We start from the raw sequence: 15340 nt of genomic DNA, 5'->3' as shown, positions 1-15340 counted from the left end.
TAAACTGTAGTCTCAGCTGTGAGCAGAAAAGCAGGCATGAGTTTTGAAAGGGAGATAATAAAGGGACCTATCTTAAGAATAACAGACTACGCAGAGTTTGAAAGAAACTCAAGACAGAAAGTCAACAAATGTGAGCAGAATTTCCAAGTCACTTACCGAGTGTTTTTTTTTAAGGGACATAACCTATTTGCACAAAGGGTTAACCAATATACATTATTTTAAAAAGGAAACATATTAAACTAGAGACTGGAGAATGGATTACACTTTAAAAGGTACATCTAGGAGGACATAAGCAGCACAGTAAGACCCTGCCTCTGGAGACTGAATAATATGTCACCGTCCCTGCCCATGAGGGCTGCAAATTTAAATTTGCGGCGACGAATGTAAACAAGAAGTTAAAGCACAAAATGATGACGCGCTGCTAGAGAAATCCACAAAATTCTTCCACGATCACAGAAAGACTCAAGAGAGGTTTCCCCAAAGAGGTGTCCTGAGCTGGGTCTTGCGATCCAAAGGTGCTGTTTACCACATAACCATAAGAAGAGTCTTCAGGCACACTGACAGGGAGAATATGCTGAAGGAACACGTAAGTTTGACCAGAAGGTACACGGTAAGAAGAGGCACTGACGAGCTGGTGGGTAGGCCACTGGCAGCCCAGGCTGGGCTGTGCACGTAATGTTTTAAGGAGTCCAGGTCACATCTCCTGAGCAAGAAGGCAGCAACCAAAAATTCTAAGCAGACAAGCTACACAATCTAGGTGTTGTCCAGAGACCAATGCATACCTGGCCTTGGTCAAGGCTACTGCAATCGTCCCCAGGTACAGGTCTGGACCTGAGAGACTTGCAATTAAGTTCACACTGAAATAAACAATGTAACAACGAGAGCCTGAATTGAGACAATAGCAACAGGAATATAGGAGAAATAAAGCAACAGACTTTGGTATCTGGCTGCTATAGTTGGGTGTCTCAATGTGACATCTATAGATTGGTGATTATATAGATGGCAATGCCATTTTCAGAGAAAAACTAAAAAGAAACAATATGAATGTGAAGTTAGAAAAGATCTGAGTCACCTGCAATTGTGCTATGTAAACTCTAAGCCTCAGTTTGTTATCTGTAAAATGGAGATATATATCATAGCCTTAAAAGGATTAAATGAGACAATGCATGAAATGAGCTTAACATAGTGCCTACTATACATTAAATGCCCATTAAATGTTGGCCCTTATCAGCATAATTATTAGGTTGGGGCCAGGTTACTGATGAAGCCTTAGATGAGCTGTGTCCCACTGTCTTTTCCTGTTTACTGATGAAGTTCGTTCGAGGCCTTACGGTTGGGGTACCTTACTCACTCAATTTTGGTTGTTCGATAAATGCTAAGCATAAAAAAGAGCAAATTATACCTGTTGTGTCAGAAGGAAAGAGAGAAAAGCATCCAAGTCACTCTTGTAATTAAAGGATATAACAAAGGCTAAGAATAACCCTAGGACTGCAGGACACCTGTGTGTAGCTGAAACATCTTCCACACCAGTATTGGGACAGAAAGCCCTTAACTTAAAGATCCATAATGGGAGACTAGCTGAATCTCGTATTTTGGTCAGTCTGAAAGTTTAATTTCTTAGACTGGGAAAAAGAGAAACAAAGAGTTTAAGTCCATAAATGAAGGATTTCAAAATAAAAACAGTAACTATAATGTAAACAAGGAAACTTCATCTATACATACTCTTGCCAAAAAGTTTTAACATATAAAGCCTTCCTATTCAAATTCTGAACAACGTAAATCTCTACTGACATTATCTTGGGGTGGAGGAGGGAGACATTACAAATAAATTATTTTCAATACACTTTTAGACACGTAATTTAGCATCATGGCATTTAAGGATCATTTCATTACTATAAACTGCCAAAAGTGACACAAATCACAGTATTTTACAACTAGAGGAGACACAGAAATCATTTAGTTCTCTGAATTTCAATGAACTTCAATTAATTGCAACCCACAGTTTAAAATCCCAACCTGGCATCTGTACATATATAATGCCTTACAATGTGAAATTTCTAAAGCCTCCATTCACAATGTAATTGCAGTAAGCAGAAACTGTAGAGTAAAAGTTTTTAAGACACCCTAAGCAATGAAAAAAAACCAACTCTCTGAAACAGAACTCCATTGAGTTTCAGTCCGTCTGGACAGCCAAATTCCACAAACCTCACAACCCTCCAATAAAGGGGGGAAGACTCCACTAATTGCAGAATTTCATGTTGTTATGATTCACCTAGATCAGAAATAAGTTCATACAGAATTCTGATGGGTTCTTTGTGTAAGATTTACAGGTTGGGCTGATGAGAGAGGCACTGTCAGGTACATCATGCCAGGCCAAAAAAAAAAGGGCAGAGAGAAAATCAGGGGGAAAGAATACTCCCTACACCCCTCCCTCTATTATCACTCCTGTCCTGAGCACCAAACTCTAATTCCCCTTTCTTATAAATTCACTTCAATGACATACACCAAAAATACATGTCGGGATAAGCTGCCAGTTTATGGTCATACATTTTGACCCAGAGTACACAACAAATTAGATGTCCTGTGACTGACTTCCTCAATTTTCTTAACTAGAGGAAAACAACCACCAATGAAGACAGCAATGCATACAGTGAGAGCAGAATGTACAGAACAGAACACAGATACTGAACATCTAATGGTAAGCGCTCCGTCAGACCCTGCTCAGGAGACAGGTACCTTCTACCGCACCACCGCCTTGACAGAGCCAGTAATTCACAAGTTCACTCCTGCTACTGATTTTAATGGTGGCATGCCATGTTCTTTCAAAGAATTGTGTCATTTTTTGAATGAGTCAAGCGATGAACAGTACTTTACAGGTGATTTTATGGCGGTTAGCACATACTGCATATTCTCGGCCCGTTTTTATGGGTATATTTGATCCACAGACAGATTGAAAAACATCACAACAAGCAAAATGAATCACCTAATCTATACAGGCTTATGTTAACTTTTTACATCACAGGTGATACGATTAAGCTAATAATCTCAGGGTAAATCTAAGCAAAGTAGCTACTCAGCAAACATTCTATTATTGACCTTCTCTGATTTCAATGGCCCTGGAAAAGGGTGACGTGTTCTTCCCTGAGATGGCAAAGGTGAAGGGAAGGAATTAAAAGAATGCAGTTAAAATACTTTGGTACTATATTAATTTGTCCATTTAATTATGTCACATTTCTATTTCTACTAACTGGGTAGGAAATCAAGTAAGTTACTTCAGTTTTCTGAGCCCCAACTTGCTTAAGGGTGGAAGTTGGAATAACAACTTTATCTCAGGAGTGCTTTGAGTATTACATTGGGAAAACAGACATAAAACTGATACGGAAAATGTAAAGTGCTATGCAAATATAAAGTATTTGAGTATATCATCTTAAGATTTACAGTTTAATGTTCAAGTGCCTGGTGCAATACATTGCACACTGAGTGTTCAAATATTTGTCATTTATTCAATCATCATTTAAAACTTAGGTCCCTAAAATTCAATTCCAGAACACAAAACCTACCTCACGTACTACCCAGGTATTTTCTTACTAGTAACATTATTAAGAAACCAGTTGTGCCTTTAGAAGGATAAGTCATTCAATTCAATACAATCCAAATCAACAGTTTTTTTCTTTTTTTTGTTTTTACAGTATGTATTCTGTGCTGGGTCCTATGCCAAGTTGCTACATACAGTAATAAATATACTCATTTAATACTTTTAATACCCCTGTGGAGAAGTTACTGTCCACAAATGAAAAACTAAAGTACAAGTTTAAATAACATGGCCAAAGACACAAGGTTAGCCAATGACAGAGCTGGTGTTACTTGAACTGAGGTATGACACCAAAACCTTGGCTCTCAACTACTACTACTAACTCTCCAATATGGTAGCCACATGTGGCCACTGGGCACTTGAAAGCTGGCTAGTCTGAACTTAACTGTGCTGTAAATTATAAAATGCACACCAGATTGCAAAGACCTAGTATGATAAAAAGAACATAAAAAAGTCTTACTGCCATTTTATATTGATTACAGGTTGAAATGACAGTATTTTAGATAAAACAGATTAAACAAAATAAAATCTTGAAATTAATTTCACCTGCTTTTTTACTCTCTCACTGTGGCTAACAAAGTTTAAAATTTCATGTGGCTTGCAATGCATATACTAACGCTAGACAGCACTGATTTAGAACATCATACAAAACATGTTTAATACAAAGAACACAAAAAAGCTTTAAATTTACAAACACAACATGTTTCAGAGTACAAATATACTCTCCAATTGCAGCATAAAACTTTGAATACTCAATTAGTGTAACCAATATAAAAAAATTTATATTCTCTTAATGTAAAATATTATGTTTTATTCCAGAATTAGATTTTTAAAATTTTCCATTATGAAAACTGGTTTTTCCAACTATAAAAGTGGTATCAACTCATATATACTATAGAAGTTACAGAAAAGCACACACACAAAAGAATCCATCATCCTACCAGTCAGAATATTTTAATCAGTCATTACTTCCAGGTATGTATATTAGATTAAGTGATATGAAATATTAAAGTGCAATCATATTGTTTAATCATTTTGAAATTGCTTTTTTCTAATATGAACATTTCCTTTTATTACATACTCTTTCTAAAACTTAACTATTTATTTTGAAATAATTACAGATACACAGAATGTTACAAACATACGAGTCCCATATAACTTTCACAGAGTTTCCCATACAGGGCTGCATCTTCTGGATGCAATATCAAAACCAAGAAACTGGGCATTGGCACACACGTATGCACATGCAAGTGTGTGTGTGTGTGTGTGTGTGTGTGTGTGTGTGTGTGTGTGTGTAGGTCTATGCCACCTGATCACAAGTGTAGATTCATGTAACCACCACCACAATCAAGATTGGATTTCAACAACACACAACTTTCTGTCCTGCTACCTCTTTACCCATCTCCCTTCCATGCCACCAGCCCTAGCCCTTGGTAATTATTCATCTGTTCTAATTTTATTACAAAAATGTAAATGGCCTCCTACACTATGTGACCTTCAGAGACTGGCTTTTTCACTCATTATCAGGCACTTGAAAGAGGTGTATCAAGAATTTGTTCCTCCGTAATGGCTGGATAACATTCCACACTGATTGGATGTACTATTTGCAGAATAAAAGACATTTAGGTTATTTCCCGTTTTAAGCTATTACAAATAAAGCTACCATGAACATCTGTGAACAGGTTTTGCGCAAACTTAAGTTTACACTTCTTTGGTATAAATACCCAGGAATACAACTAGTAGGTCATACAAGTAAGTATATGGTTAACTTTGCAATAAACTGCCAAACTATTTTCCATCGTGGTTTTATCATTTTACATTCCCATCACAAATGTATAAAAGACCTCAAAACTTTTTTTGAGCTACAAAATATTTATTGCTATTCCATAGTTTTGCTTTTTTTTCTTAAACAATTCCCATACAATGCCTAATTTTCCCACTCCTATATGAACTAACTACCCCCACCACACGCCGACAATTCAATGAACTAGTGTATCAGACAGCACCTGGAAAACTAGTTACTAAAGTATTTGTGGACCAGTGAATAAATTGGCCAATAAATAAAATTAATTCTGCACGGCAGTATATGGATGACCCCTGTTTATGTTTTTCTCCTGTGTCCAAGTTTCTGTAACAAGCATGTATTACCATCTTCACAACTAAAATAAAGGAGAATCAGGACTGTATGTCATCATACAGAAGATGAACTATAAAACACCAGTATTTTTAAAATTTGACCAACGTGCTGATAATCTTTCTTTCCTTTCCCTGTATGATGAAAATTTGTGCTGGTACACAAAATTCCAGCCTTCAAGTTCATTACAGTTCAAAATTAGAACTGAATATATCATAACTATTAACCCAGTTAGAAAAGTTGTGTTACTATGTTATCCACCTGGTTAAGTGTCCCATCTCCCTTCACAGTTAAGACTGCAGATGTATTAGGCTTGGACAATCCAAGTATCTCAACCTCCAGGCAACAAAGAACAGTCAGTCCAAGGGCTGGGCAAGTAACAGGGGTCTTGACTGCTAAGGTTGATTCCAAGTTCAGATGGTAGGTTATCTTTCTCCTTATTGGTTACATAAGCCAGCAAAATTGTTTTGTTTCATTTTGACTACAGGTAGTTTGAGCTGAAGTCTTATTTCTTGAAACCTTGGATATTCCGGCACCACTTAAGACATTAAACAACTTTTAAAGGAACGTTTTGTCAAAAAAAAAAATGAAGAGTGCATAAACTTTAAAACCCACATATGAAATCTGATCTTTTCTTAGAAAGCAGGAACCAAGCTTGTTTTCTCCTTGACTAATCACCACGTACTGAGTATAGAAGTTTTAAGATCCAATACATGCTGATGAAACTGGATTCTGTATCACCATAAATTTTGGGTCTCTTCCAAAGCCTACTTCATCTTACATTGTACTGCTAATGCTCTTAAACTAAGAAGTTTCAAGTAAGATTTTTTTTTTTACACGTATCCCTTCTGCCAGTTTACTTTCTAACCAAAGGATAATTTAAATAGTTTTCTAAATAGACAGGAAAGGAGGGGCACTTGGGTGGCTCAGTCGGTTGAGCGTCCGGCTTCGGCTCAGGTCATGATCTCACGGTTTGTGGGTTCGAGCCCCATGTTGGGCTCTATGCTGACAGCTCAGAGCCTGCAGCCTGCTTCGGATTCTGTGTCTCCCTCTCTCTCTGACCTTCCCCTGCTCGTACTGTCTCTGTCTCTCAAAACTAAATAATATAAAAAAAAAAATAGACAGGAAAGGGAAAGGAGAACAGTAATATCCAATCCTATTTAAAAATAAAAATTTTACCTGTTTACCCTGGGATTAAAACTAGTCGCAATTTCTGAGTAACACTGTAGTTTATTTGCACTCCATTTGCTGAGAATTCGTCTTTGGCACAAGAGTCTGTGTCAATCACTACATGCCACTGAAATTGAAGCTAAATAAATGAAGTAAATGAATCAAGACTTCAACAGAAGTAATTAACCCAAATTACTCAACAGAATAGTAAAATACACTATGTAGAAGGTACAACTACCAACAACTTACAGGTAGGTGAACACAACAGAACTTATACAAGGGACAGCGTAACATCAACAAAACCCAACACGTTTTGTGTCTGTTTTTAAACTGCCTTTTGGTGTCAATTACACACTCACTCTTCTAGTTCCTTAAAATTGGTTTTGCACAACATGACTGATCCTTGGCCATATTATCAGACTTTTATGACTTCTGGCTGCTTTAAATAACCAAATGGACAACCAAAAAGAAGCTTAAGAATCACCACAGGTATTATATAGGTAAATGTACTAATGCTCTGAAGCTCCAAAACACTCCAGGAAGTACTTTAAATGAACTGCCTACAGCCTCCAAGGCTGAAGTCCTGTGTTTAATTTCTGGTACAAGTTTACAAAAACAAAACCAGAAAAACAGGAATACTACTTTTAAGGACACACTTTATGAAGGTAACTTTCCCCTAAACTAGTAACATTACACTCACAAGATACAAGCCCTAATATGAGAACATATTTATTAGACAGAACTCATCACTGGAACAGTTTTAAAGGGAACTGCTATTCAAACTCCTAGTCTTCATTCATCCTATATACATTTACTGAACCCTGCCAAGAGCCAGGCACTGGACTAGATTTTTAAAGAATAGAAAGCCGTGAAAAGAAAGGTCCTGCTCTCAAAAAAGGTGAAAACATTACAGAAGTGATCAAATAAAAATTCTGTTCAAGTGTTACAATGAGGTATACGTGATTTGGAGGGCAAGGTCATCAAATAAAAACACAGTTCAAGTGTTACAATGAGGTGTACCTGATTGGAGGGTGTGGCAAAGTCTTCCTGAGACATCTAGAAAGACAAACAAGAGACAGGCAGAAGGAAGGCTAAGCATTTCAGAAGAAAATCCAGGGGAAATGAATGTGTGAAGGTATGGAAATGAGCTATCACAGTCCATGCTCAGAAAAGAAGCAGTTTGGCATGAAACACACATGCTGTATGCGGAGGGCAGACGGGTGTGAGGTGACAAGCAGTCGCTTCCAGAAATCCTAAAGGAACACGAAAACACTAAACCAGAGGCCCTTCGTGATGATCAGTATTTAGACTTATCGTAACGGCAAAGAAAACTAGGAGAGAATTTAAGTTCCACCAAGAGGAATGGCCTCAAAACAAGGTGGATTTGGTCGTTATGGGTAGGCATGCATCAGGGCAGTGATGCATATGGTTAACATACAGTATCTGGGAATTACCAGCCTGTGGGGAGAAGTGGAAAGGTATGGATGACCTCTGAAATGACAGAAGAGCTAAAATGGAGATAGAGGGAGCAAAGAACTTCTTTGGGCTTTTACAACAAACTCCACATCAACACAGAATCATAAAGTCCTCAAATGAATCCCAGATTCAGCAAGGCTTTCCCCACCATCCCCACACAGAGTGACTGTCTCTACCATGGACCCATTCATTCCATGCATACCGTCACTGGGTGCTTTACACCACTGAAGATCGTTTTACCTTACCTTTCCAACATGGTTGTTGGGTTCCCTGAAAGAACGAATTTTCTATTTACTTCACCAATGACTTGAAATGTGACTTAGGAACATTGCTACTGGATGAGAGGCAGTTGACTCCATTTATGAGCTACAGGAAGTTCCACACACCACATTGTATCCTTTCACCTAATGTGTGAATTTACACCACAGCTGTAAGAAGACAGCTGTATTCAAGTATGTAGGTAACAGAAATCAAGAAGAGACGCTCTCTCTAGAACGTCTAAGGGTCTACATGCAAAAAGTGGAGTTCCAGGATACTCTTAGGATCAAACAGCACTGGTAAGATAAACAAAAACCACCGGTAATATGCATGAATCTCAAAAACTGAGACCCAGGGGCATCTGGGTGGCTCCGTCGATTAAGCATCAGACTCTTGGTTTCGGCTCAGATCGTGAGCTCATGGTTTTGTGGGTTCAAGCCCCACATCCAGCTCTATGCTGGATGCATATGGAAGTGCACAAAACCATAGGACACCACTTACATTACGATGAGAAACATGCAGAACTCCTGTGCTGTATTAGAAGTCAGAACGGTGGCTAAAGTGATGGTCAAGAACGTTAAATGGACTCTGGGGTCCCAGCAATCTTCTGTTTCTAGGTGCATGTTACACAGGCATGTTCGCCTTGTGAAAGTTCCTCAAGCCTTATATTTATGATTTGTGCGATTCTCTACAGGTGTACTATAGTTCAGAAAAGCTTACTTAAAAATTAACAGGTAAGGGGCTCCTGGCTGACTCAGTCAGTGGAGCATGCTATGTGATCTTGGGGTTGTGAGTTCGAGTCCCAAGTTGGGTGTGAGCGCGTAAAACATAAAATCTTAAAAATAAACAGGTAAAAAAAGGAGGAACTCATGATGGAGAGGATAAAGAAAGATGTCATAAAGAAAAAAGGCTGTGGTGATGAAGCAGAAGAGAAAATGAGAGCCAGAAAGACTAGATAGAATATTTTAGTTCAGGCTGCAAAGGAGACATTTAGAGATCCACTATTACCTAAAGTGCAAATGAACTGACTTAGTGCCAACAACTTCCTCAAGTAGCCGCAGTTTACCAAAATAGTTTTTATTAATCTTGGAATTTCTTCAGCATTTACAGAGGCACAGGACAAATGCATGCCATATGAATAATACATAAGTGAATCCATTCAAACCTCCTATCCCGGTAACTAACAGGATATACTGACAAGCTTGCTGGCCAGGCTTCAATATGTGACATGCAACTAAGGAAAAGTTGAGCAGCCTGTGCAAAAAGGTTCCAACTCTAAACTGTCCCCAACCCAATGAGCTAAATGGCACAGACTTCAGAAATAACGATCCCCTTGCTCCAAAAGAAAGCAGCGTGCATGCTGCCTAAAAAGACAAACGTGCATTTCGACACCGTGTAAAAAGAAGTCACCATTCCAGCTCTCATCATCCTCCAGTTCCATACCCTGCTCTAGTTTCTCCCCAACACTTGCCAGAGGCCGAAATTATATTTTAGTTTTCTGTTTACTTGCTTATTTTCTCTTCCTCTCCATAGTATTTTAAACTCCATGAAAACAAGGGCCTTGTCCGTCTCTCCACCACTGTACACCCAGAGCCCATTTGGCTGTGTGCTCAATAAAAACTTGTCAAATAACCACAACTACCCAGGTAATTTACTTTAAGGTCACCGAGTATACATAAGATCAAGTCCGTACCAATAAATCAGTAAGTCCAATGTAATAGCAAATACAAAATAAATTATCACTGTGTCTGGGTAAGAGTGATCGTTAAAACTCTACCAGCTTCGAGGCTGAAAGGTTTCCTAGGGTTTGATGGTTTGGAAGACAGGTCATTTTTCCATGTATTTTATGGAGAAATTTTATGAAAAACAAATACTACAGTAAAACCAATATGACCTAAGGAGCAAAACCACTGAGGTGGATGAAAGCATAGGGAAGAGTTAGGTACACCCCACCCCTGCTTTCTGGGCCTTTTCCTATCTGAAAACTATCTCAGGGTGATGCAGTTTTAAAGCAGGCTCAGAACTTTCGCTTACCACTAATTCTGTTTTCCCCTAAAACTTCTAGTACTATACAACTATTCATGAGATATTGAGTGGTTAGGCTATCTGAGTTTAAGGCGAGAAAATGTCCACACTTATAACTGCAAAGAATGAGAGAGTTTCTAAACAAGGAGAACATTTTACAAATAACACAGCTGAGTACCAACCTCTAATTCAATTCAATATCCTAAGTATCAACTTCTTTTTTTAAGTGCATAGTCTTATTACACATCTAAAGTAAATTCCTCATTTCTGCTTGCCTATAAAAGCTCCAAAAAGAATAAGTACACTTTTCAGAGGGACGGTATTCAAATAAATGGGATTTGAACTCAACATCATGATATACAACCTGGCCCTGAAGACCAGCAAAGTTCTAAATCTATGGTAATTGCCCAAAGCAAAAGTTTACCAATTTTCAAGTGAGTGTGATTTAAGCAGTAGCTGAAGGTCAAAATGCAGCACAATGATCAAAAAAAGCCCTGATCGGCAAGAGTTGCACCCGTGTCCTGGCAATCTGTATTTTCCAACACAGACAACGCTGCATTCCGAGAAATAATAAGACCGAAGCGAAACATGTTTCATTTATCACCAAGTCTAGACAGTTACTGTGCTCAACATTCAAGAAAATCCACTTAAGAGAATAGTTAGGTAAATGTGTTAATTTGCAGGGTTTTTTCCTTCTAAATGCTGGTGGTATCATCTTTCACGAGATGGCGCGGTAAGCTGGGGAATCCTACTTTGTCTATCTCCTATTTGCCACCTAGGAAAGGGACGGTGTTTCTTCTCCACCCATGGCCACCTTACAGACACACTCTTATTTCCTATGTTGAAAGGCGTTAAGTCCTTAGAGTGCTCAGCACAGTGAGGAGGAAACCGTCCAGGCTGCAGGTGACCCCTCTCTGTGTTCTTACGATATATTACGGAACAGGCAGAAGAAAACCATATGATGTGATCAAAATCAAAAACTAGTTTGTGGTGATGGTTGCAGAAGTCTTAAAAATAAACTTCAATGAATCATACACTTAACGATTAGTGAATTTTATAGTACGCGAATCATACCCAGTAAAGCTATAAAAACAGGATAGAAAGTGTGACGATATAGTTAGAAAAAAAAGCGTACAGAGACCTTCCATATAACTGAGATATCCAAAATACAGATCTCTACTGCCTACTCAACTTCCAAGCAGCCTACTAAGCATCTTCTCTTCCTTCCTTTATGTTCCTTAGGAGCACCTGCTCCTCCTTTCATTCTGCTCTATGCTGCTCCAATAGGAAGACGACCCTATCAATCACTTTCATGACTCTACCTGCAGAATTCAACATATCTGGTACACACGGCAATAACAATAAAAAGTTGGCAGGTGATTTTGTAGAAATCAATTCTCCTTGTCCAAAGAAATGGGGAGGCGGAGGAGGACTCCTTCTAATTGATTCCTCACGCCAGATTGCTCCAATCTCCCACAGCATTATTTACATCACTCTTAGAGCGTTTATGACTCAGATTCTGATCACCCCTGTACATACCTAACCAGCCCACCTCCCGACCAATGTCTTGACCAGTATCTTTCACATCCTGCTAATTTAATAAATGTTCTTTGGATGAGAGTCAATGTTTTCTCACCAAATTCTATCTCAAAGGCTAAATGCAGTTCTGTGTCCTACTGGACCTACTACTAATTAAAACCTGACTTCGATGGTTGACAGTAGACAATGGTGACAATGACAAAAAACACCGAACAAACTCTAAAATGACCAGTGACTACACCCCTAGCTAGGCTGTTGTTACAATGCAAACAAGAAACAACAGCTCAGAGCAATGAAACTTAATTTCTATACCAATCAACAGGTTTACAAAGCCCTTTTTTATTAAGTTATTCTAAGATCAATTTCTGCCTATTACTCAGCATTCAAAAACCCAACATCTTTCTACGGCCATCAATTCCAAGTGTGATTAAAACAATGCAGGGCAAAAACATTAAACCTTTGAGGTACCAAAAAAACTTCAAGAAAAAGGCACAGGAAAATGACACGGCAACAAGTACTAGTATCACCAAAAAATAAACCGACAATTATTGCGCTGGATAAGCCTGGAGGAAGAGCTGTGAAATTCACCCATCCACATGAAACCCATTCAGAGCATAAGAAAGCCAAAATGTCATTCCTCTTCCAATTAATGACGACTTCAAGTATAGATCTAAAACACAGAATACTGACAATAAGCAAGATGAAACCAACTTTGGCTATGTAAGGGTATCGTGACTTGGTGTAAGTCCTCAGATCTCAGAAACCTGTGTTCAAATCCTACTCAACCACAGACCTCAAAAAATTACGCAAAAACCCTTAAAGTTTAGGAGGGAGTACCCTATTTCCCAAATAGTTCATGTTTAATTATTTAATGTATTTGTTAAAAAAAAACCACAAAACTGAATTTCACTGTCATCATCTGCAACCCTGAAAAAAACTAAACATTTCTATTGCTTTTAAAATCAAACCTCCCACATGCTTTCAGAAAGTTCGATAAGTCGGATTTTTTCAATCCACATTGAAACTGAAATGCATTTCATTATAAGGTAATTATTCCCAGCAATACATCAGATGTAAACTTGAATTTGGTTTTTGCTGTTCACCAGTAAAGTTCTCAAGTTCTTAGGAGTTTCCTAGTCATTTACTTGCACATCATCTACGGTAACACTCAAAGCAAAACCACAATAAAGAGGTTTGGCCTCTGAGGGATTCTACGTGTAAAAAAACATTACTCATAAATAAAATACAATCACTATTGCTTTAAATAACAAATACATTTCTAAACTTTCATCCCATTTGATGGAATTCCCTGTTTCACAGAGCAAAGGCAAATCTATTAAGCTACCAACAAGCTTTTGACTGTAACTAAACCTGTTCTATTGTAATACAAAAATTGACATGAATTTACTGTATAAACTTCTGGACAAATATTTTTAGTACTTGAATACTTTTATTCAAAGCACTCATTATACAAAGAGTTAGTGGAAGCCACACAACTGCTCTGCCACTAACTGGACCAATTCATCCCAGAATTATATTCTTTAGAGTACCAGATACCCTAGGTAATCCCAGGTATAAATAAAGCAATAAAACCCTAACAGGACACACTCACTTAGTCCAAGAACAATACCCACTTACAACTATGCAGTACTACTACAGCCAGATTGGAACACTACCAATTCAAAAACAAGTACCTGATGAAATGAGACTTCTGGGAATCAACTTAAGTTGTCAAGGATTCACTAGGAGCTCACTCCTTCTCCCTGGCCTTCACACATACATCCCCCAATGCTGGCCCATTAAACGACATCGAGGACAGTTTAACTTCAGACTCTTAACATCCCCTGAACCAAATTCCAGATACAATTTTAAAAATGATCAGAGGACTACAAAACCAGCTTTGACATTTTATCCTAATATACCTAAATGTTAAAAGTGGATTCATTCAAACTCGTTTTGATACCAGATGCAATTTACTACCCTCACAAAAACGAAAAGGAATTCTTTCAACATTCTTTTCACTACAATAAAGCTTTAAACACACACTTCAATATATTCCTTTCACCATCTTGCAAGATTGTCCTCCATCACCACTCTGCATAAGCTCATCAGGAAAAATACAAATTGACAGCTCAGCTTTCCAAAAACTACACTTTACCAAACCCCATTTATCTTCACAGTGCAAGAAAATAACAGACATTGGCAGCTCAAGACAGAGTACAACCAGCCTGACTGTACATCCACCGTTAAATCGCTCGGAAAGGAGAAAAAAAAATTAATTCAGGACAGGCAAATTAAAAACATTCTACACATGGCAAAAATAAAAGGTCTCAAGTCCTACAATGCATAGCAAAAGCACTGCTTCCTCTCTTTCTGAGCCAATACCAATAAGCCAATGGATACAAGTGTCAAATAAATCCAGCCTGTTGGAAATAAGACGAAAACCTGGAAAAATTCCCTCCCATAAATCATCCAGTGAATAGGAAGCTTTGCACCCACCACGAAATATACACAACCAAAACCACTCATCACCCACCCACCCCCAATGCAAAAAAGCCGTAATCAACAAGTTGGAAAGAGGGCGATAAGTAGAGCTCTCAACCCAATCTCCCACCTTAAAAAAAAAAAAAGTCCTTCCACAAAAGCTAACACAGGATCAAGTACCTGGTAGAGGTGCCTTTCCTCACATCGCAGATGCTGCATTTAAAGGCTTCAGCGCTGTTCCTGAAGGTGCAGACGCTACAATCCCAAAAGCCTTCGTCTGCGGCAGGTTTCGCTTGTCTTTTTGGCCTTCGGAGGAGTGAGGAGTGGGGTAAAGGAGAGGGAAGAGACAGGGAGCAGGAAAGAGAGGGAGAAACAGCAAAAGACAGGCGCTGGTGAGCCGTCGCAATTTCGCAGGAATCCAGTGCTGGAAACTTCGCTCAGGCGACCACCCACCCACCCTTTACGGGGACTGAAAGAGGGACCGAGGGAGGGCACGGGGCGCCCCTACCGGCACCCCGCAACCTCCGGGCGCGAGCCGTACAGCCTCGCACAGCAGGCGGCGGCGGCGGCGCCCGGGGAAGGGCCGCGGCGGGCGCAGGAAGCGGGCGGACTTGTGGACTTGAGCGTGGGGCTGGGGGGGGCCGGCAGGGGAGCCGCGGGCC

At 39.0% G+C, this 15340-nt stretch overlaps 1 protein-coding gene across 1 annotated transcript in view; it reads right to left on the bottom strand.

Annotated features, from left to right (window-relative positions):
- RYBP (RING1 and YY1 binding protein) overlaps positions 1-15340 on the bottom strand; it is an 85995-nt gene that overhangs the window by 62075 nt on the left and 8580 nt on the right. Inside the window, exons 3-4 of the mRNA XM_029917891.1 lie at positions 15187-15309; positions 14859-15109 (exon numbers count right to left, since the gene is read on the bottom strand). Coding sequence (XP_029773751.1) covers positions 14859-15109; positions 15187-15309 — 374 coding nt within the window. The remainder of the gene's footprint in view (positions 1-14858; positions 15110-15186; positions 15310-15340) is intronic.

The sequence above is a fragment of the Suricata suricatta genome, chromosome 12 (assembly GCF_006229205.1).
Source record: "Suricata suricatta isolate VVHF042 chromosome 12, meerkat_22Aug2017_6uvM2_HiC, whole genome shotgun sequence".
Lineage (NCBI taxonomy): Eukaryota > Metazoa > Chordata > Mammalia > Carnivora > Herpestidae > Suricata > Suricata suricatta.
Note: the sequence above shows the minus strand (reverse complement) of the source record. Positions and strands in the feature narration are given on the sequence as shown.